At 46.3% G+C, this 22,689-nt stretch overlaps 1 protein-coding gene across 6 annotated transcripts in view; it reads left to right on the top strand.

The window, feature by feature from the left end:
• Nucleotides 1–22,689, top strand: part of Pknox2 (PBX/knotted 1 homeobox 2) — a 259,037-nt gene that overhangs the window by 224,286 nt on the left and 12,062 nt on the right. For all 6 annotated transcript variants that reach the window (XM_021173027.2, XM_029481800.1, XM_029481797.1 and 3 more), the window contains 4 exons: nt 2,299–2,487; nt 14,645–14,774; nt 15,271–15,368; nt 16,133–16,252. In XM_021173027.2, the coding sequence (XP_021028686.1) occupies nt 2,299–2,487; nt 14,645–14,774; nt 15,271–15,368; nt 16,133–16,252 (537 nt within the window). The remainder of the gene's footprint in view (nt 1–2,298; nt 2,488–14,644; nt 14,775–15,270; nt 15,369–16,132; nt 16,253–22,689) is intronic.

Below are 22,689 nucleotides of genomic sequence, written 5' to 3'. Positions count from 1 at the left end.
CTCCTCCTCCCTCTCCCTCCTCCTCCCTCCTTCTTCTTCTCCTTCTTCTTTGTCTCTCTCTGTGTGTCTTCCTCTCTCTCTTTTGTTTTGTTTTTCAAGACAGGGTTGCTCTGTGTAGTCCCGGCTATCTTGAAAGTTGTTCTGTAGACCAGACTGGTCTTGAACTCAGAAACTCTCCTGCCTCTGTCTCTGAGTGGTGGGATTAAAGACATGTGCTGTCATGCCTGGCTCCATTTTCTTTTTTTCTAAAAGTGCTATAGTTCTTTGTCTTATATTTAGGTCTCTACTCCATTTGAATTAATCTTTGTATTAGGTGGGGAGTTTAAATTAAGGTTTAGGGGTTTGTGTTTGCTTGTTTGTGAATGTCTGATTATTTCTGTACCATTTGAACAAGCACCTGTTATAAAGCAATTTGGGTTTATTTGTCACGATCCATAACAATGTATGTAGACTTCCCCCATCAATCTTGTGAATTCATACTAAAGGACCTAATAAAGGAGCTACAAAGACAATTCTCTCTCTCTCTGTCTCTCTGACTCTGTCTCTGTCTCTCTGTCTCTCTGACTCTGTCTCTGTCTCTTTCTCTGTGTGTGTATGTGTCTGTCTGTCTGTCTGTCTTCTGTCTGTCTGTCTGTCTGTCTGTCTGTCTGTCTGTGTGTAGATCAAACCACAGGCCTAATGAATGCTTAGGTGAATGTTCTGCCCTTGAGTTAGATCCATTTTGTCCTCTAGCTTCCTTGAGTAACTTTTTTCTAAATAAAACTGAACATTTGAATGTACTATAAGTGGCCAGCGACAGGAAACTAGTTAAATAAAGCATGCATATGGACTCATATGTGACAATTGAAAATAATTCTCATCCATTCAATATTTATTCTATGTAAATAAGGTAATGCTGTGAGCCAATTAGATGTCACCCCTGTCTTCTCACAGCTCTCAGTCCAGAAGAGAGATAGAAAACACACTTCTTGCACTTAGAGAAGCATATTTGATGAGCTAAGGGAAAACGAGAAAGCAAAATTGTATGTGTAAATTTCTTGGAGACTAGTTAAAATACATTCATGTAAGTCAGCAAGATGGCTCCACAGGTCAAAGTACTTGCTGCCAAGCCTGACAACCTTGAGTTTGATCCCGTGGACCCACATAGTGGAAGGAGAGACCTGACTCCCACAAGTTGTCCTCTGACCTCCACACCATGTGAGCACCATGGCACATGTACACAAAGAGAACTAAATAAAAGTTTAAAAATACATGAGGGGGAAAACTGAAGCTTTTCTTTTAGGGCAACTGGATAAAGGCACTTGTTTCTTTGTTTTTTTGTTTTGTTTTGTTTTGTTTTGTTTTGTTTGTTTTTGCATCCTGTGTTTTCCATATTTCCATGTTTTCTTCTTATGATGATGGAGCAGCAAGCTGAGTTTGATGGTACATGCCTGCAATCCTTGTGCTTGAGAGGTAGATGCTAAAGGGTTATGGGTTCAAGGTTATCCTCAGCTACATATTGAGTTGGAGACTAGCCTAGGCTACATAAAACCCTATCTTAAAATTTGATGAAATATAAATGAAACAACCCCAATAAAATCAATAATGACAGCTAAGGAGAATGCTCCAAATGCAAAGCAGCTTCAAACTGTGTTAGGATCAGGGATGTTCATTTGAAGAGGTCCTTGTGCAGTAACCCAAAGGGCATGGAAAGCAGACAGTTGGTACCCAGTGCCCAGCTAAGTCATACTGGATTATCCAGTCCATCAGCAGGTATCATCAGAGTAAGGCAGCCCATATCACATGAAGCACACAGAATATAAATTTAAGAATAGATCATGTCTGACCTCTGGGACATTTCCAAGAAACTCTGACCTCTGTCTTCCTTGTGTTTGTTTAGTACTTCATGCTTTATAGTGTGCCATGGTCCTTTCCCATGATCCCTCAGCAAACCTGTAAAGTGGTTGGGGAGGGTATAATGTTCCCACTTATTGGACACTAGGGGGGCATAGAAAGCTTAGGTAAGTTAGTTGCCCAAGGCCACACAGACAATCCATGGCAAACCTGGAGCTTGAATCTGGATTTGTAAAGCTGAAGTCTGCTGTCCTCAGAACCACAGCTGTCTCCAGAACAGCTGTGCTAACAGAGGGCTTAAAGCAGGTGGATAATCAACGGAGGCATATGGAGAGTTTAAACCATGAGGATGGGAAGTCCGAGCTACATCAAGGAAGGGCTTTCCTTCTCTGCTGAGGCTGGGGGCTTGACAGGGAGGGGCATGTGATAGAGACACCTGGGCTTACAGTTCTTCCTCTCCCCCAGATGGTGAAGGCAATCCAGGTCCTGAGGATCCACCTGCTAGAGTTGGAGAAAGTCAATGAGCTCTGCAAGGACTTTTGCAACCGTTACATCACCTGCCTCAAAACCAAGATGCACAGTGATAACCTGCTCAGGAATGACCTCGGGGGGCCCTACTCCCCCAACCAGCCCTCCATAAACCTTCACTCACAGGTAACACACAGGGATGGGCCAGGCATGTACAAAGGTCTAAAGGACCTCAGTGACTTGGGCCAAGCAATTTTAACCATCAGATCTTTTTATAATGTAGCCCTCATCTCCCCATTAGGCAGCACAGGCCCTTATTTTTTATTTGCTTGTTTGTTTATGACCAGATCTTAACATGTAGCCTAGGCTGGCCTCAAACTCTTGATTCTGCTGCCTTAGCCACAATACCTAGCCAGCACAGTCCCCCTTTTTACATTGACATCTACCTGCTAGAACATGAGCATCCCTTAAATGACTGTATCTAAGATAGACAGTGTCCAAAAACATTCCTGGCTTCCTATCCAGGATTTACCAAGACATGGTAAGTAGGTGAGCCCTGGTCTATAAAGGAGAAAAGAGACTTGCCTAGCAGACAGTTTCAGATGGTAGATAGACCTCCTGACAGTCTCCTCTGAAGGACATTAAAGTGGCTCCAGGGAAACTAGCCCTTCCCCCAAATTCTGCACACCTAGTAGATAAAGACAAATTCCACAGGACTGCTTCTCCTCGCCTATGTACTGTACTTGGTACCTCTGCCCCACCAAGATTCCCCTGCCACTGTCATCCTAAGAAGTGCTGCCTATTCTACACTATGTCTCTCCAGGACAGAATGTGTTCTCCAAATCCACAAACTCGGAAAGCTACCTGACTATTCCTGTACATTGCACTTGCTGACATCTACATAGACTATAAGCTCACAACTTTGTTTCCCTGTCACATGGTTCCTGAAGTCCAAAAGACATGCACAGATGCTCCTGGGAGGCTCACAGTAGCTTTTTTCCTTAAATAGACAAGGACAGGGATCCAGGTTAACTTTGCAAGGATGAGCGATGGGAGCTACTGTGAAGCCTACCTGAAAGAAAGGCTGGGCCATTTTCATCTTAGGAATGTAAGGACTCAGGTTGGCAGAGGTGAGGGGAGGGACACACTTTGTACATTGTAGACCCACACACATATCTGCACAGGTACACTCAGTATTGCACCGTGTCCAACTCACTGGAATCTCTGTGGGACCTGATGCTAAGAACGACATAAGACACGGGGCACGAAGTTTATTTCCTCCTTGTATTGCTTAAAATCACCAAATCACTTTATTATAGATCTAAAAACAGCAGCCTTGGCTTCTGCTTGCTAATATTCTCTGGAAATAGACTCATTCCTTCAGAGTCTTATTGTACTTTCCCTTATGATCGAAATTAGCAAGAAACTTGCATAAAAGAGGACAATAATTGCTCAACGAGCATCTCGTTTGTAATTTATTAGTTTCTATTATTGTGGGTTACCATGGTGACGCTGCGCAGCCCCGGTGACGGGAGAGATGTAAGATAGGAGCTGAGGAGGCTGCGAGGCCTCACCAAATGGAGATGCACATTTTTATCAGTAATTTTCATGAAAATAATAAGTGAGGAGTTAATGAGATGGAAAGCCATCCTGTGGCTATTGTGAATTTTTTTTAAGTGTTGATCTAATTAGAATGCATCGGTCAGGAAAAGTAATGAGGATTTAGTGCCTCACAGAGATGTGAGGATCATATCAGAAAATTAGCACAAGTCTTTGGAAATAATCAGGTCCTTGGAGAGGCCCTGGATTTCCCCTCCTGGGCCCTCCCGACTCTACCTTGAGCTCTGGAGTTAGGGGGTGTGTACCAAGGTAGCTGGGTGGAAAGGCAAGGAAGGAGGGGCCGGAGGCTCAGCAACTATAGTGGCCCCTCAGGGTTGGAGGTCTGTCTGAGGTTGACAAGCGATGCTGAAGCAAGCAGGGGTTTGCAGTGAAGTGGAGTTTGGGGGGTGTGTGTGTGTGTGTGTGTGTGTGTGTGTGTGTAAAGAAGATAGGCTCTGTGTGATCCAGGTGTTAGAACTGCAAAAGCCAGACCTCTGGGGGAATACCCACCCTGTGCCTCTCAGCTTTAAGGAAGGAGGCAATGTCAGATCCTGGCCTGAGAGGGAGGCTGGTGCTAGGGTAGCCCTTGCAGAATGGCTCTGATCTCAGAGAAAGAGAAACAAAGACATGAGATGGGGAGAGGGTAGGTTAGTGGTGCAGGGGATTGTGGGGGTGAGGGATGCATAGTGAGATATTCCTATTTTGTGTAACTCAAGTTTGTTCTCATCATTTCATCTGGTTGCTGCCACCTCCTTCCTACCTGTCTTCTCTGGGCATCTCTCAGTCCCGCTCCACACCTGTGCTTCCTTACATTGTTGCTGCTAGATTTGTCCTCCTGAAGCCTGTGTGGTCTGTAGACCCTATTGCCAGCAGGGCTTTCATGTCTGCCTGCCTGCCTGACATTCAAGACATAGGTCTAGCCTCAGCTTCCATTCCTGAGCTCCACTGCTCCAGGGAGTACAACCATTTTTCCATGCCTGTATGTTAAGGGGGCATCTCTCCATATGGAACCCCTTTTCTCTACAAGGCCAAGCCAGCCTTTTCCCATGGTCAATGCCAAAGCTGCTCTCCTAAAGAGGTCTCTCTGACCCCCTTCTATAAAAGTCCTTTCCTTCTCTTAGCTGATGACCAATCATTAAGGCAGCAAACATTGCATAGGATGTTGGATGAAAAATTGTGGATCTTACTTTCCGCTCCTAGGAAACACATGTTGTTTGCATTGACACAGCATTTTATATATTTGAAACCACCAAGTCACTCTATTACATATCTAAAAACAGCTACCCATGCTTCTACTTGCTAATATTCTCTTGAAATAGACTCATCCCTTCAATAGTGTTGCTTTATGGTGCCAGCTGTGACCATGATGTCTTCTGAAAGACCCGGGGCCAGTAGGCATCGGTTGAAAGATGTAATGGTAGGCTAGGCAAGGGGCAGCATGCAGGAAGGGAGAAGGAGGAAGAGGGGGAAGTAAAAGAAAGGGTAGCATCATTCGGGGGTAGGGGGGGAGGCAGGGAGAGGCTGAAGTATTGTCAGAAAGAATCAGTGAAGAGAAAGACACAGAGAAAATCTGACAGGCAAAAGCAGGAAATGTGAGGCAGGGGTGGAAAGGAGGAGGAGGAAGCGTGGTCATGGTGAAACCAAGATCATGAATGGAGTAAAGGAATGAATGGCTGGGAAGCAAGAATTTGGAAGAGGGGAAATGAGGTAGAGAGTAAGCACAGTCCTGCCATGGGGGGCTTAGCGGCCTCCAAAGGAACAGACTCTTAGCTCTAGGACGTCCCTGCAGCCTATGGAGGATGCTGGTGGTCCACTTCTCCCTCATCAGGGCCAGCAGGGCTTCTCTCTGATGTGCAGCAAACTCTGCTTTTCCATAGTTGTCAGTGGGCTGAAGGAAGTGTGTTCATCACCCCTGCCAAGGCCCTCGTACTTCTGCCTTGGGCTGAGCATCCTGAGGATGTGATCTGTGACCTTTAAGACCAGGTTGGGGTAAGGGGAGGTGCTCTGGATTGCAGAACTTTGTCTGGGGACAAAGGCAATGAAGGTGACTAGGGCTTGCTATGTATTGCCCTACAATTAAGTTCCCGTCACTGTCTCTCTGAAGCAGTATGGGTGGGGTCTTGTCTGTGATCATTTAAGAAAGAGTGCCTCACCATCCTTAGGACTAGGACCAGGGGCTTAGTTGATAAAAGTGGCAGATCTTAAGATCCACCATTGGGAGAGGAAACTGAGTAATGGGGGAGTGTGTGTGTATGTGTGTGTGTGTGTGTGTGTGTGTGCGTGCTTGCTCATTCGTCATGCTCCAGCCTTAATCCCCTCCAGCCTGAAATAGCTACCCCAAGCACTAGTCTGACCTAAGGAGGGGTGTTGCCCCCCGGAACACGATCCTCTAGCTTAACATCCCAGCTGCCTGCCAGCTTTGTTGTAAACTGCTGGCTCATGGCTTTCCCTGAGTGCTGTTCACAATGCCTGGTGTGGCAAAGGAGGAGACATTTTTGTTTTCCAATTGACAGCCCTATTCCCAGACACTATGTTGTGCCTTCCACTCGCTCTGCAGGATTTGGCCTATTCCCAGCTTGGTCTTCCGTTTCTATTTGTTAGTTTCCTCTGAGCGGGTACAACCAAGGTTGGGGATATGGGAGTGTGTTTTTACCACACAGAGGGTGGAGGGCTGGGGTGGGCAGTGTCAAGGACTTCAACTAGCACAGCACACCTAGATGTTTCCATCTCCCCAGGAATCTATCCTGTCTTGTTCCAAAAGAACATGTTTCACCCAGGCATGCTGCAGGGGTAGCTTTCCCTCCGCTACACTCTAGACTCAGTTCTGGGTTCTCCCATCCTTCCAGAGTGCTAACTGAACCATCCCTCTAGAGAGAACCCGACTCTTTCCTCACTCAGGGCTAATTTGATCTGACAATCATCCCTCTGTCTCTATGGAGATTTAGATTCAGCTCTAGAACAGGGACCACAACATGGTTCCCAGTGTGTTGGCAGTCATTTGGGGCTGTTTACTGTTTTGGGTCCTGGGAGAAGCCAGGTAAATATTTCACTGGGAGCTTGTAATTTGGGGGGGGGGTGTGAGCTATGAGTCTGGGATGAATTCTGACAGACATAGAATGCTCAGGGCTTGGAGTGCTGAGAAAGACAGGAGAGGAGAGGGGAGGGGGCTGAGCACACCACGTGTGGCCTGAGATCCTTCTTTCCCAACAGAAAGCCAGGCCTGAAGCCCAGCTAGCACAGGGCTCATGGCCAGGTCCATTTCTGCCCCGAAACAGGTTGAACAAATCTCAGGATGGAAGATTTTGCCCGTTGTGGTAGAAGAAGCTGAAGCTTCATCGGCCAGGCTTCCTGGGGGAGGTAGCCTTTCAGGCAGGCTTGGGAGAGTTAGTGGTCTATTGGCATCTCTAAAGGTAAGTGTTCCCAGGACAGAAAGAAGTCTGAGAGGAGGCTAGGAATAGCTTTTTAGAATTCCTGGAAAGGAGGGGATAGAGAGTCATCCACACATGCACCATATATTCATTCAAACATTCATGGAACCTGCTGCACTCTGAGGGCATACAGATGGATATGACACAGTCTCTGACCTTGAAATGGAAATGACCGTACATCTTGAAACTAAATTTATGGGAGGGAGAGTTAAAATGTGTATTCTTTCAAAAAATGATTTTACGTGATAGGGAGTTTTGCCTGCATGTATGCCTGTGCATCATGTGCTCACAGTACTCAGAGGCCAGAAGACGTTGTTAGATCCCCTGGACCTGGAGTAGCCGAGGGTTGCCTGTGGTTGCTGGGAATTGAGCCTAGGTCTTCTGGAATTGTACTCGGAACTACTAAGCCCCCTTTTCCCCCAGTCCTTAGGAGATATATTTCGATGTTGACTATTATAGCCAACTGCTGAATATTTTAAAGAGTAATAGGGATATATACAATAGGGTCAGTGCTGGAGACACATTGCAGGGCAAATTAATTGAGCTTTTATGGCTACAACATGAACTGGTGAGAAAGGAGCACCCGCAGCATTGACTGAGCTCCCCGTATCACAAAAATAGCATGCACTAAGTATCTATGTGTAATATTTTAATTTATCCCTCACAAGACTTCAGGTGGACATTATATTTCCTTATGACACCCAAGGAAAGAGAAAAAGATATAAGAAAAGAGACAGGCCCGACACCATACACTAAGTAGTGAATGTGTATATGGTTATTATAAAGCCCGTGTTCTTCTAACATAGTGGCATCCTGTTACACATAGAAAGGAGAGCAAGGTTCCTGGTCCCAGGTTAGGCATGGGATGACTGCAATCCAGGGATGCAGAGACTAGAGGGGACATAGCAGGTTACTGTGGAGCATGAGTTTGGATTTGGTAACTGACTGGAAGAGGGGGAAGTAAGTAGGAAATCCTAATGTACTGGGCTTAGCAGCCTGTGAAGGAACCAGCTTTTAGCTCTGGGACTCCCCAGCAGCCTATGGAAGTCACTGATGGCCCATCTCTCCCTCAGAGGGGTAGACTTCTCCCTGACATGCAGCAAGCTTTGTTTTTCCAAAGTTATCAGGGAGGTGGAAGGCAGTATACTGCAGGCACTCTTGCCAAGGCCTTAGGACTTCTGTCCCATGCTTGATCATCTTGAGGACGTGACCTGTGACTTTTCAGATCGGGTGAGGACAAAGGAAGGTGGTCCGCCTCAGGAGTATTACCACTTAGATGGGAAAGCAACACCCCAGTCCAAGGAGGCAAGAAGTGGATTTGTGCTACCCCATTGCAACATAGCAGTAGAGCTGTGACTTCTGTTGGGCTTCATAGTGTGTAGTTCCTGCCGGGTGGGTGAAACCTGAGAGCTCCGCTCCTTCCGGGAAGGAGTGTTCCTTAAGAGCAGCAGCTGCTGCTTGTCTCCACAGGCCTGGACTGCCTTTCCCTTGAGGCCAAAGCCCCCAGCTGGGGTGGAACAGGACAGGATTAGATGGTTTGTTTATATGTGCTTGGCTTCCTTGCTTTTGCAAGCCTAGCTCTTCTTGGTCTAAGGCAGGACTCTGGCTGTGATAGAACAGAGGGACTCTGCCAGAAAGGCTGTCTGGGGACAGAGGCAACCTCCTCAACCACCTAGACACGCGTACAGCCCAGTTAGACCACAGATGTATGAAGCATCTAGCACACACTCCAAAATGTGCTAGGCACAGTGTCAAAGGAAGAGTTAGCCTTCTTTCCCTCACAAACCTGTTCCCAAGCTAAGGCCACAGACATCTGCACAAGAGAGAACCTTTCTGTGTGCCCTGTGAAAGGTGATAGGAAGTAAGGAAGAGTCAAGAGGACTGTTCACGTCCATGCCTAGAAAGATGGGACAAGCTTCCAGTGGAAGTGGGACACTGAAATTCGTCCCACCCTCCCCTCAGACCAGGCAAGTTAGTCTTGGTGGTAGCCATCTGGGAGGGGTTGGTGAGCTGGTCTGAGGCTATGGATCCGCAGAGACCCCTAGTGGCCAGGGCAAGGATGGCAGATGGCTGAGCCCTGTATCTGGATCCTGTTCCTTAATCCTTTCACTGGAATCCTAGAGACCATCGTTTTTTTTCTTAATCCTAAAATGCAAGGGATTTTGCAAGGTCATCCAGTTTATCTCCCTGTTTCAGGGACAACCTAGTAAGATAAAAATTCCAAACATCTCAAAATACATTCAAGAGGAATGTTTCCATCATTTCTTTTTGTCATGCTTTAGGTTTTTTACCCCATTGTGTGTGTGTATGTGTGTGTTTGTGTGTGTGTGTGCATGCATGCATATGTGCATAAATGTATGTGGGTGTGAGCATGGATGTATGTGTGCATATGTGCATGTGTGTGAATGTGTGTGAGTGTGAGTATTTGTATGTGAGAGCGTGTGTGTGTGTTTCCCAGAAATTTCTTCTTTAGCTGAAAAATAACTTCGTGAGCATCTCAGGCCCTTTCCCTATTAAGAGTAAAGACATAAGTCTCAGGAGAGGGACAACTCCTCCAGCTGATGTCAGAGCACAGATCTAATCTTGTGGTCACAGCCAGTTTTTGTGTGCCCCATTATCCCACAAACACACTCCCGAGATCCATCCCAGAGCCCCTCTTGTTTCTTAGTAAATCCCTTCCTCTGAAGAAGTCTTCCTTTTTGTTCCAGAAATGAGAGTTGAAGTAAAACTGATGACCACTGGTTGATGTGAATAAGATGAGGGCAGGGGTGAGGGTGTTGCAGGTGGCACTCTGGGGGCATATGTTCCCTGCTTTTGTAAAGTTGCTTCTTCCCCTTGCTCAGCCCCTTCAGAGGGACTCATTGCCTGTCCACCTCAAATAAACTGGTGTGTGTGTGTGGGGGGGGGTGTTCATACCACCTGTGGAGCCCAGGCTTCCCGTGGCTCTCCAGAGAGACAGCAGAGTTCTTGGGCTAGACTGAGCTCAGAGCTCCAGCTGCTTTTGGTGCCTGGTGCCTAGACAACTCAAGAGGGATGTGAGACTGGATGCTGGAAGTGTCACACTGCAACCACTGTGCTTCTCCAATCTCCCTGTGGGCGTCCCTTTGTGAGTGTACACAGCAGCCGCCTGGGTCTGGAGTCAGATAAGCCTCCAGGAAGCTGTTGAGAAGACAACAATACCGTGTATTTAGCCAATAGATTCTTCCCCAGGGCTTTCACTGCTGCCACAGTGGCTTCTTCAAAAAATGACGGAGACTGTCCCTAGAGAGTCAAAGCTGCCCTGTTGCCATTCCAAAGAGCTACAGACTAATATGCAACCTGACATCACAGCAAGGTGGGGTCTTTGCCCTCTTCTGAGATGGGGGCTATACTTAGATTTCTGAGGCTTGGTACCAAGTTCCAGGGGTGCATCAGAGAAGACCAAAGGAAGCATATGACAAGGTCTGTGCTGTCCTGTGTAGCCTTGGCTCAACTTCTACTACTGCTAAATAAAAAACACTAGGACTCTAGGGCTTTGAAGACAGATTTAACCCTTGCTCTGCCACTCAAGTGACTACAGCCATATGAAGTAGGAAATAAATCATTAGACATCAAACAGTGCCAGGCGGTGTGTTTGTAGCAGGGCCAGTGGATCTAACTCCAAAGTTAATTTCCTCTCTCTGTTAGCCTCTATCATACATACAAGACCAGGAGACTACAGCTATTTAAGTCAGGGAAGTTCCTTCCATCCTTTGGACTTCAATCCTTTCCGAGAAAAATGTGACAATTTCTCTCTTGTTGACCCTGGAAGGTGATGGTGAAATTAACATGAAATCAAGTGGCCAATTAGCACCCTCGGATATTCATGTATATGGTAAATTGGTAATCTTCAGATCTGTCTGATGCTGGAGGCAAGCTAGAGAAAGCTTTGAAACTTACAAATTGCTGAGGGTCTGATTCAGTGGCCCTGTGTGGGTTGTAGAGGTGGCCCAGTGGTTAGGAGCATGTGCTGCTCTTGCAGAGAACCTGAGTTCCGTCCCCAGCACCCACATGCAGTGGCTCACAACTGCCTGTGACTCCAGCTCCAGGGGAGTTCATGGCCTCTTCTGGATTCCGAGAGCACCTGCATTGCCACGTGCATGTAACTGCACATAGACAAGCACATCCACACATAATTCAAAATAAAATAAATCTTTATAAAAATATCTGAGGCCTCAGGAGGTGTGTGAAGTAGCAGCCCTGTTTTCAGATGTCAGGGAGAGACACCAAATGCAGAAAGGCCAGGCCTCTGCTTTCTCATCCTTGTCCCTGCTAAGCTGTTGCCAGCCCTGGCCCTGCCTGCGGTCTCTACTCCTGAACTTTTCCATTCTACCCCTTTGCTGGTGTATTTTGGCTTCCTCTCAGTGCCTCACAGCCAAACAACAAGAGAAGGGTGGAGAAGAGTAGGGGAGAAAATGATCCAAGCCAGAACAAAAATTCCCTTTAGTTCCCCAGACCAAGTGAATGGGGGTGGAGGCTCTCCAAGCCACAGGGCTTGAGTAAGCAGCTGAGGCGTTCAGGTGCTCACCCTTCTGTCTTTGGCTACATAACAGTGTGTGTGTTAAGTTGAATCACAGAAGGCATATTTTATATTTATGCTACTTTTCTTTGTATTGTCCTAACCATGCTGGACACTTCAGGGGTAGTGAAGAGTGTTTAGAAGTCTTTATATTTAAGAGTCTCATTTATCTCCACCTGAAGAGGCGTGTCCCAGCATGGTTGGCTCCAAATGAGAGATTATTGAGTAGCTACTTCCATTGGCTTTAGACATAATGGCATTTGGGTCTTCTTCTGTTAAATATGCCTTATAAGTCCCCTTCTGCTTCAACCATCATTAGTACTAGTTCTGTCCCATGGGAATAGTTGGCTGGGATGCTGGCACCAGATCTCAACCTTCAAGTTTGAAAACTTGGGCTTTGAGAACTCCTTGATGAGAACTCCTTTGAACCAACAAGGGAAGGAAGGAAGGAAGGAAGGAAGGAAGGAAGGAAGGAAGGAAGGAAGGAAGGAAGGAAGGAAGGAAGGGAAGGGAAGGCAGGCCACCAGAAGGAGTTCAGTTTGATTCCCAAGATCATGAGCTTCTTTATGCTGTTCCTGGACATGGGGTTGTTATCATCTTTCATAGGTAGGATTCAAGGAGCCTGTTGAAGCCCAAACTAGGTATTCAGTATTTGTGGCTAATGGAGAGGGAGAGCTGACTTCAAGTCCTATGGCTGCTAATCAGTTGTGTGACCTTGGGTAAGCCACCGGGGCCTCTGGACCTTATTTTCTTTCTTTTATCCCTCAGGATGTTGGTATATGCAATGAGTTTTTGCAGCTTCTAAGTTTCTGCATGCCAAGCTCAGTCTTAAACTCCAACTGTGTGGCTGGACAGATTAAGAGAGGAATCTCTCTGGTGGGAAGCTCTCACAGAGCACCCCAGAGGGGAAGCCAAGGCAGAAACTGCCCTCTCTCTTCTCCAAGGTCACCCATGCCAAGAAGAACATAGCATAGAAGTGAATCTTCTTGCTTCATCCTCCTGGAGGATACAGAGGCCCCCTGTGGCCATGGGTGGGATGGAATCTGGGCCCCAGGCCCAGTCCTGCTTCTATAGGTTTTTCTCCTCCAGCTCTGGACCAGGGATGTAACAGTGGTAACTGGGGAGGAGGCGCAGAGGGGATTCAACAGGCAGAGAGTCAAGGCAGACTCAGAAATTGTTGCTGCCTCTGGCTTCCCTCAAGGCGCTGCTTGACTTGTGTGATGCCACAGTGGAAGGAACAGTGTTGTGACTGTCTTCTGTGACATTTTCCTTTTATTTGTAACTACCAATAGGCAGTTGTTGGCTAAAGCTGATTTCTAATCATGGATACCTACTCAGTCCAGATTCTAAGCTTCCCCTGAAGGCCAAGGGTTCAAGCTTCTTCAAGTCCTGAAATAAAAGCTAGGAAGTGGAGCCATCCCTACTCCATATCTACTTCACTCTCATGGCCACGTACCTGTCTCCAGTTCTTTACCAATCCTGTCTTATTGTCCCAGATTAAGCTTTGAAACATGAGCCTTAATGACCACTGGATTCATTTGGTTCATTAACTAACTCAAGGAGGGTATTCTGATGGGGATCTGAGGCTGGGAAGAGATCAGAGTGCCAGGCTGGGCTTGCCAAGTGTTCCTCCTGTGTAGGTACCTTATTGCCCTCTTTCCTAAACACACCCATCTCTGACACATTCAGTTCCTACTTCATAAATCTTATAAGCACCCAGACACCATTCACAGGTGCCCAGAAAGCAGGGAGGACCCATTGTTCCATCCTGGAGGCCTGAAGCTAAGCCTTCTTCCTCTGGTGTCAAAGGACCCTCAATATCTGATTTACCCTTAGATTTGTCTAAGGACTTTTTCATGGACTGCTAGAAGGCAATGATGAGGGGAACAAGACATCAAGAAAAAAACCCTCATTTTCTTGGCTGCCTTGGCTACTGCAAAAACAAACTGGCTAACAATCTGGCCAAAGGGGATTCAGTTCCCAGTATAATTCTGTGTTGAGAATTCAGGGAAGACAGAAGAGCCTATAACATGTGCTGAACTCAAGGTTTTTATGCGATGTCATTAGAAGACAGGTTATGTAGTGATACAAAGTGGCTTTATTAGTTTTAAATAAATATTTTAGTATCATATATAGGTGCTAAGGATGTACAAAGGCATATCATTGGGGAGATGAGGGTGTAGCTTAGGTGATAGAGCACTTGCCCAGAATGTGCACAAAGCCCAGTACTGCAAAGAAAGCGAGTAAACAAACAGAACGTTGAAAGCTGTTTGTGTTGAAGATACGTGAAGAACAGAGGTGCTGGAGGAGGGGAGGGCCAGGAGAAACATCTGGGCAGTTGAGCATCTGAGTGTTGAGCAGGTGAATGGAGGCTCTCTGCAAGTCAGAATCACCTGGGGAGTTTTAAAACTCCAAAGCCTGGAATACACTCTCATTAAAGAAGAGTCTCTGGGTTTGGAACCCAGAGCTCTGTCCTTGCAGATTCTGAAATGTAGCTGAAGTGAGACCCACAGGTTTAGGGATTCATTTGTGCCTCTACTTGCCAATGGAATGAAATGTAAGTGGAGGACTATTACGGGGCCTTTGGTTTATTTTAAGGTAGAGACTTCTTATTCACTCCTTTTAGAAGTCCTGAGAACTGCCTTCTGGTTTGTGTCTGGGAGGACAGAAGTTGGGGGGTGGGTACCAGGAAGGGAAGGGAAAGGAAGGGAAGACTTTGGAACAAAAGCATCTAGGCTCTTGGGGAGATTGTCACAAACTACCCCTCCCTTACCACCAGGACCTCCTGCAGAATTCCCCCAATTCCATGTCTGGAGTCTCCAATAACCCCCAGGGGATTGTGGTCCCAGCCTCAGCACTCCAGCAGGGCAACATCGCCATGACAACCGTCAACTCTCAAGTCGTGTCAGGTTGGTGCACGATTCTGGGGATTGTGGGAAGCATTTTGGGGAAAGAAGGGATACTCCTAGGAAATTCTGGGATGAGTGAGTGTCCTCTGATAAGGGAGGGACTTCCAGCGTAGTTTCTGGACCGAAGTGTTCTGCACATAGTGAGCACCAAGACCTGATCATGATGGGTTGGAACAAATTTAAGTCAAAAATCTCATGGTTTCCCTCCCCCTCCTCCCACACACATTCCCTCTAGCCCCTCAACACACACATTCAAGACTGAGTAAAGCCTTGTCCCTCCTCCTAATTGCTTCCCACCAAAAGCTCTGCTTTTCCTTCTGGACATCATCTCTTACCTCACCCACTCCTCTCCTACAAGGGGAGCAAATATACATTCTGCCACTACCCCAAGAGTCTTCACATGAGAGTGCCAAGCAACTGGGAACCCTGCTTGCCTTCTTCTTCTTTTTTTTTTAACCTCCATGTCAGGGGATCCCAAAACTGGTTGTCTCCTCAGGTGGAGCCTTATATCAGCCGGTTACCATGGTAACCTCCCAAGGTCAGGTGGTCACCCAAGCAATCCCCCAGGGAGCCATCCAGATCCAGAATACACAGGTGAGTGTGTGTAGGTGTGTGTATTTGTGCATGAGCAATGGAGGGCGCCTGTGATTCTTTACTCTCTGTTGGGCACTGCAGCAAATGGTTCACTTAATCCTCACCTCTAAGACACCGCTCTCTGGACAGGAAGCTGGATCTAAGCAAGGCTTTATCAGCTCTGGGGATTTTGCTGCCTCCAGAGTTTATATCAAAGGACCCTGCATTTCCTGTGCTGGGTCGCCCGCTCCAACTACTCTGCACTTCAGTGATATAGAGGTCAGATCTCTAGAAAGATCTGAAGTCAGACACCTGAGATCTGGCATTAACTGTGATCTTGCATATGTCTCCTTACCTCTCTGAGCCTGAGCTCTTATCAAAAAATAAGGATTAATACCATCACAGCCAACCTACAGGGCTGTGATGAGGATTAACCATGGTGAGGGACAGGAAAGTGCTTTGCAAACTGTAAAGTATCACAGAAATGCTAATAACTACTGGATGGTTTATGGTGAATTCTCCTCTTCAGTACTCTCTGCATGATCCTTTTCTGCTGTTTCCTCTCTCATCATCTCCTTTCTCCTTATCCCCTCACCCCAAGCCTCATCGCCATTCTCTGAGGGGGTAGTATGGGGTGAGAGGAAAAGGTGACCTCCCCAGGGCCCCAAGAATAACTTGGGAAAAGGGAGTTGACAGTGAAAGTGTGCCATTACTATGGCAACAGGTCCCAAGCCACTGGCCTCACAGGCTGCTGATGCTGATTTTTTTCTTCACGTGCCCTGAAGGTTAACCTTGACCTCACCTCCCTCCTGGACAATGAGGATAAGAAGTCCAAGAACAAACGAGGAGTCTTGCCCAAGCATGCCACCAATATAATGCGTTCTTGGCTCTTCCAGCATCTCATGGTGAGTGTGTGTGTGTGTGTGTGTGTGTGTGTGTGGTGCATAGGTGTGCATCTGTGTGTGTGAATTCTGGGGGTGTGGAATCACAGCAAGGGGTGATAAATAGCCCATTTTGCACAGGTATCACACTCTGCATGCAGAGACTATGGCCTCAGAAAAAGGCTATGCTGGATCATCAGCTACAGGGCAGATCAGAGGAGACCTAAGTGGGATCCAGAGCCCAATGTCTTCTGAGTATTTGCTGCTACTATTAGCTCAAAAAGCTAGGGGGAAGTGTGAACATGGGAGATGATAAAGACCAACATTCTGAAGAGAGTTAAGCACTGAGCAAATATTTAATACTTTCTCTATCCTGGAAGCAACATATGTTGGCATGGTCCTCCTGCAACCAGTGCCTTCATGTGGTAGCCTTGAAAGATGAGGTGGGAGTGGCCACTGGGCTTCCAAAGTCAGAATTCAGAGCTTCTGGGGTAAATGGAATATGGCTAGACAACTCTATCCAAATGAGTACACTTGGTAGCCATCCTCTGCAGACCATGGCTGAGCATCAAGAACAGCATAGACAACCTTCTCACCCCACATCTCTAATACAGACATTGTAAAGTTCCTGGAGACCAGATACAATAGAGGAAAGACAGGTACATCGGGCGTGGACTGTTTCTTCTATAGTGTGCTAATTCCAGTGGCATTTATTTCTCAGAGCAGTGAAAGTTCAAAGAGAGGACAAATATACAGAGCTATAAGATCATCGCTTAATGAGCTGTTCACTGGGCATGATGGGGCTACACGTTCAAGTACATGGTAGGCTGATGCAGAAAAAGCATGAGTTCAAGGCTGGCCTGGGCTATAAAGCAAGACCCTACCGAAAAACAAAAAGAAATTCTTCCCTTTTGAACTTTCTACTACAATGAATGAAGAGCAAAGTTGTATACAGCTTGATTTTGTTGGTTTTGCTTTTGAGACAGCGTCTTACTTTGGTGCCTGGCTAGCCTCAGACTCATGATCTTCCTGATAGTCTCCCAAAATGGTAGATTTATAGCTGTGTGCCACTACACTGATCTTGAAACAAGTTTTTTTTTAAGGCCAAATCCCAGTCTTTGTGAAATCCAGAGGTGAGCAGGATGTGTGAGGCTGATGTGTTATTTTAAAGCACATGCTGATTTTGCTGTCTTCTGACACTGAGAATAACCTTCCTATAGTGCTTGCTGTAAGTGTGGGTGGACCTACATAGTCTCTCCAGCAAATCTCTCAAGAATAGGGACTGTGTGTCATTCTTAAAGCCTTGATTCACAGTGTATGACCTCAGGACTTACTGGGTGTTCTAAAAAGTCATCCCATGATAAACTGTTTAAGAAAATTTGGGTTCTACAAAATTTTGTCTACTTTTTAAAAAGTGTGTGTGTGTGTGTGTGTGTGTGTGTGTGTGNGNGAGAGAGAGAGAGAGAGAGAGAGAGAGAGAGAGAGAGAGAGAGAATTGATTGCACAGGGGGTGGGTACAGTTCATACTGCCTGCATTTAGAGACCAGAGGTCAATGTCCAGTGCCACCTTCTATCATGCTTCTCAGTTTTTGAGACACAGTCCCTCACAGCACCTGCATCTTGCCGTTGCAGCTAGGCTGGTTTGCAAGGGAATCTCCAGGGTCCCCCTATGTCCAACCCCACAGTGTTGGGGTTATAAGCAAGGTGTGGTGGTACACACCTTTAATCCCAGTATTCAAGGGGAGAGACAGGCAGCCAAACACACACAGTCCCTATTCTTGAGGGATTTGCTGGAGAGACTATGTAGGGGAGTTCAAAGCCAGTCTGGTTTATGTAGCAAGTCCCAAGCCAGCTGGGGCAGCATAGTGAGACCCTGTCTGAAGAGAAGCATTTGGTGCTAGAGTTGCAGGTAAACCACCATAGCCAGCTTCTTCATGGGTGTTATGGATCCAGATTCTTGTCCTCACTCACTTTACCCTTTGATCCATGTCCCCAACCCTACTTCTCTATTCTTTATTCACATGGTAGATTGTAAGAAGGATAAGGTTTGTAATGAAGGATAAGGTTCGAGACTTCGTCCAAACAGCTGAGCTCTAAATTGCCCGTGATATTGTCATTGTTGCTTCGAGAATCAACCCTGGGGCTATAGTTCTTGGGAAACCCCACTCACAGTTCCAGACACTGGGCAGGTACTGGCTGTGAGCTTTAGGAGAGAAGAGAAGGAATGAAGGACAAACAGACATCCAGGAACCATCAATGTTCTGTCTCCAGCTCAGTTAGCAGAACTAGTTTAGGGGCTGGTTAATTTGAAAGGCTACCTAAAAAAGGAACAGCCACCCAAAAGACAAGGTTTATGTTAATTTAAAAGATATACATATATTCATTTGCTAATTTTGGTAGAGAGCCAACATCTTTTTCTTACTAAACTGTATCATTTTACTTGCATAAGCCTTTCTTAGAATAAAACATCTCCAAATTCCAACTCCATGTCAGGTGGAGTAAGAACAGTGACTTTGGGAATCTAATCTAGTTAGAGGATCTTTGTAGATCTTTATTCCAGTCTCCCACCCAATCAAAATGAGTCAGCATTTTCTCTGTCTCTCTCTCTCTCTCTCTGTGTCTCTCTCTGCCTCTCTCTATCTCTCTCTGTTTCTCTCTCTTGCTCTGTCTTTTGAGACAGGGTTTCTCTGTGTAGCCCTTACTGTCCTGGAACTCACTTTGTAGTCCAAGCTGGCTGCAACTCAGAGATCCACCTGCCTATGCTTCCCAAATTCTGGGGTTAAAGGTGTGCACCACCACCACCCGGCAGAAGTCAGTATTTTAAAGCAAATTTGAGTCTCAAATTTTCCAAAGCTTTCTACATAGTTTTCTTAGCAACAGTAACTCATTGTTTTTGTGCTATAGTTCATTCATTAAGTCACAGATCACAGACTCGTGTGTAGATGGCATGCACCAGTCTGAATCAAGCACAGATGACTTTCTGATAAGCGGTAAATGTGGTTGGTGAGGCTTCTACAAAATGCTCCATTCATCCCCAGCCTGGGTCTGAAGCCAGTGGATGGTTTGCAGGTGAAACACAGAACATCCCATAATTGGCCACCTTGATTCTGAGCACTTCTATAAACACTAGATTTTCCTCTTGCCGACCTATCAGGCAGAAGCTGTGTTTTCCTCTTGCTTCTGTCCCCTGTCACAGGCCTCCTGTTGTTTGCACTGTTCTGTGGCATAAGCAGTTGAAGAGGTATGTTGGGGTGATAGAAAGCACTGAGGTGAAAGGTTAACTCCCAGAGCCTTTTAGCTACAAGACTGAAAGGAGATAGGAACACTGCCATCCTTAGCTATTAGGTTTCCAGTCCCTGAAGAATGTGGTGACATTTTCTTGCTATTTCATTTTGGCCAAAAGAGGCTAAACTCTAGCTGGAAGCAATAGGACTAGAGGAACCCACATCATTCAGGAAGCCCCTGAAGAGGGTCCTCCCCACAGAGGAGAGAAAGTCACCCTTCCTCCTCCTTGGCTGTAATACCTGCTATTTCTGATACCTGTCAGTCATCCTGAGCTGTCAGCAATTCTACATACTTCCATTCCTAAACTTGATGATCCTCTGTGTGCCAGGAGGTCTTGGAGAAGAGCCCAGGCCCCAGCAGGACCCACCATTCCCCACAGCAGCCGATCTATGCTCAACACTTTACATGCCATCTCATTTAAATCCACACAAGCACCCCAGCAGGTAGATCCTACTGTCCTGTGTCACCAATGACAAAACTGAGGCTCAAAGAAGGCTCAGGTTCCACAAGATCACACTGATAATAAGGCTAGGCAGGAATTCAGCCCATAGCAGTGTGACCCAGGGTTCTAATCTCCCATTCATTTAGCTCTTCTGCCTTCACACTGATCTCAGGAAGCAGATATGCAATGCTCACACCAAAGTCTGGGTAAAGCAAAGATGAGCCCCTAGCCTCTCTGCCAGAGACCTGTGGGAGAGTTGTGGGATTTTTAGGCACCCAGGTTCAGGTTTTAGACCTCGGAGTAAAGCTGCTTCACATTCACCCATCTATTCATCAGGCTGGCATGGCTCGAAGCCAGGACCCAGCTGTGCTGATGTGGCTTGCAGCCAGGGCCCAACTGTGCTCCGCCCACTCCCACCTTCATCCCAGCCACACAGAGACCAGGGCCTTGCTCTAGGGCCTCTTATAAACCCTGGTGTGTTTTAAAAAAAAAAAAAAATCAGAGGGCAAAAGAAGCACCAGGGGCTTCCTCTATATGACTTTTTAAATGGGAACATCACATAGCATAAATTTTACCCTTCAATATATATGATTCCAGAGTGGGGTATGTGGCTCAGTTGAAAGAGTACCTTCCTAGCACAACAGATCCCCAGCATGAACTATACTGGGCATCGTGGTACATAAATGTAATCCCAGCACCCAGAAGAAGTGGAGGTAGGAAGAGCAGAAGTTTTAGGTCAAAGCAAGTTACAGCTATACAGGTTCAAGAGCAGCCTGGGCTAGAGAGACTCTGTCTCCAAAATAAAAAATGATAACATAGGTTTTAGTATATTTACACCCTTGCACAATCATCACGCCTGCCTAATTTCAGATGTTTTCCTTCTTCCAAAAGAAAACCCACAGCCATTAGCCAACGCCCCCAGCCTCTAACAACTTAGACTCTACTGCACTCCTTTGTGGATCAGACCTTCTAGAAATCTCACTCAAGTAGATCATAAGATGGTCTTCATGACTATGTTCTTTAATTTAATCCACCGTGAGGTGGGAGTCACAGCTCAGTGGTGAAGTGCTTTCGGAATTAGCATCACATTGTCAAGGTCCATTTATCTTGGGCTGATAGCACTCCACCGTATATCTAGGTCACATCTCATTTTTCCCTTCTCAGTTGAGGGACACTTCAGCAGTTTCCATCTTGAGTGCTGAGGAACACTGCTTTGAATGCTTGTGGATCTAGCAGAGTTTCTGATAGCCTTCATCAGTTTCCCAACTATCTTACTGCATCCCTAGCGCCTTGCATACTAGGATCAGGGCCTGGGAGAAAACAGTTAAACATCCAGCTATATCTCATGCCCTGTACTGGATTCCTAGTCAAGAAGGGCAATGAAGACGAAAGCCAGCCATTTGCCTTGGCCCCTTATGGTGCTGTCAATCACCCCACAGATGTTCTTTGCATTCTCCACCATCTTCCTGGGCAGGGCTCTGGGCGAAGCCTTGAAGGAATTATGTACATGGAGGTCTTGCCACCAGCTCACTGGCAGGACCCACCTGCCCCCTAGTGATGTGTTCTACAGAGAGATTCCAGTCTCTTGATTAGGACTCAGAACTTGGTGGCTAGAGGTCCTGGCGTGAGTTCTTTGACCTCTTTAAGCCTATTTCCTCGAATGAAAATTAAGAATGCAGCATCCAGCTTGAGTAGGCTGTAGTGAGGATAGAACATAAGTGTGAGATACTTCAGTTGACACAGGCTCAGCTACTGCTTCAGTTGCTTCCAGTATCCTCTGGAGATCCTTATAATATGACTTGGTCTGAAAAATCAACAAAGTGACATAAGGTTCATTCTTGTTTTCTGCTACTTTCTCTTCTTGCTCTGTTCAAATGTCCATTTTTAAATTATACTGTGAGAAGCAAGTACCTGTGGAAAGGCCATGAGGTCATCAGTCATTCCCAGTTTACCATGAATTAGTTCAAAGTCAGACTTTCTATTCTACTCTCCATTCAGCTAAGACTAGTTGCATGTAAAGAATGTCTATCTCTGGTGGAGAACACTTTGTTAACATGATATCTTGAGAAGTCAAGCTAGAATGGGTTGCCAGAGGAAGATCTAGAAGTTGTGTTACATTTCCTAGGCCCTGTCTCTTTCAATACTGCAAGGAATGTTTTATTTATACCATCAAAGACATATTCAGGGAATTTGATTTTGAAGACCTAGGGGCCTGGATGTCCTAAACAGAGAATCCTGACCGTGTGATGGTACAAGAGACTAGGATGTACGAGAAGTACTGAGAAGTGAATGGGAGACTTCAAAAAAGGTAGCAAGATGGTTTAGCATGGAAGGTGCCTGCCACCAAGTTGGGCAATCCCAGAGCAAACAGGGTAGAATGAGAGAACCAACACCCACAGGTTGTCTTCTGACCTCCACATATTTACATACATAGACATGAAGAGAGAGAGAGAGAGAGAGAGAGAGAGAGAGAGAGAGAGAGAGAGAGAGAGAGAGAGAGATTTGTACACACAGTAACAGAGCATCAGGAAATGAGCAGATAGACCTGAAATGGTCCCACTTGCTCTGTGGCTTTCAACGGGTCAGTCAGCTTCCCTAGCTCTTAGTTCCTCTTCCTAAAGCAGATAGAGCAGTGCCTGCTGTTCTAATTCTGTTTCTGTTGCTGTGGTTAAATATCCTGGAAAACGGCAACTTAGGGGAGAAAGGGATTTATTTCAACTTATGACTCCAGATT

The sequence above is a fragment of the Mus caroli genome, chromosome 9 (assembly GCF_900094665.2).
Source record: "Mus caroli chromosome 9, CAROLI_EIJ_v1.1, whole genome shotgun sequence".
NCBI classification, from domain to species: Eukaryota; Metazoa; Chordata; class Mammalia; order Rodentia; family Muridae; genus Mus; species Mus caroli.
This window is presented reverse-complemented; position numbering and strand designations above follow the sequence as displayed.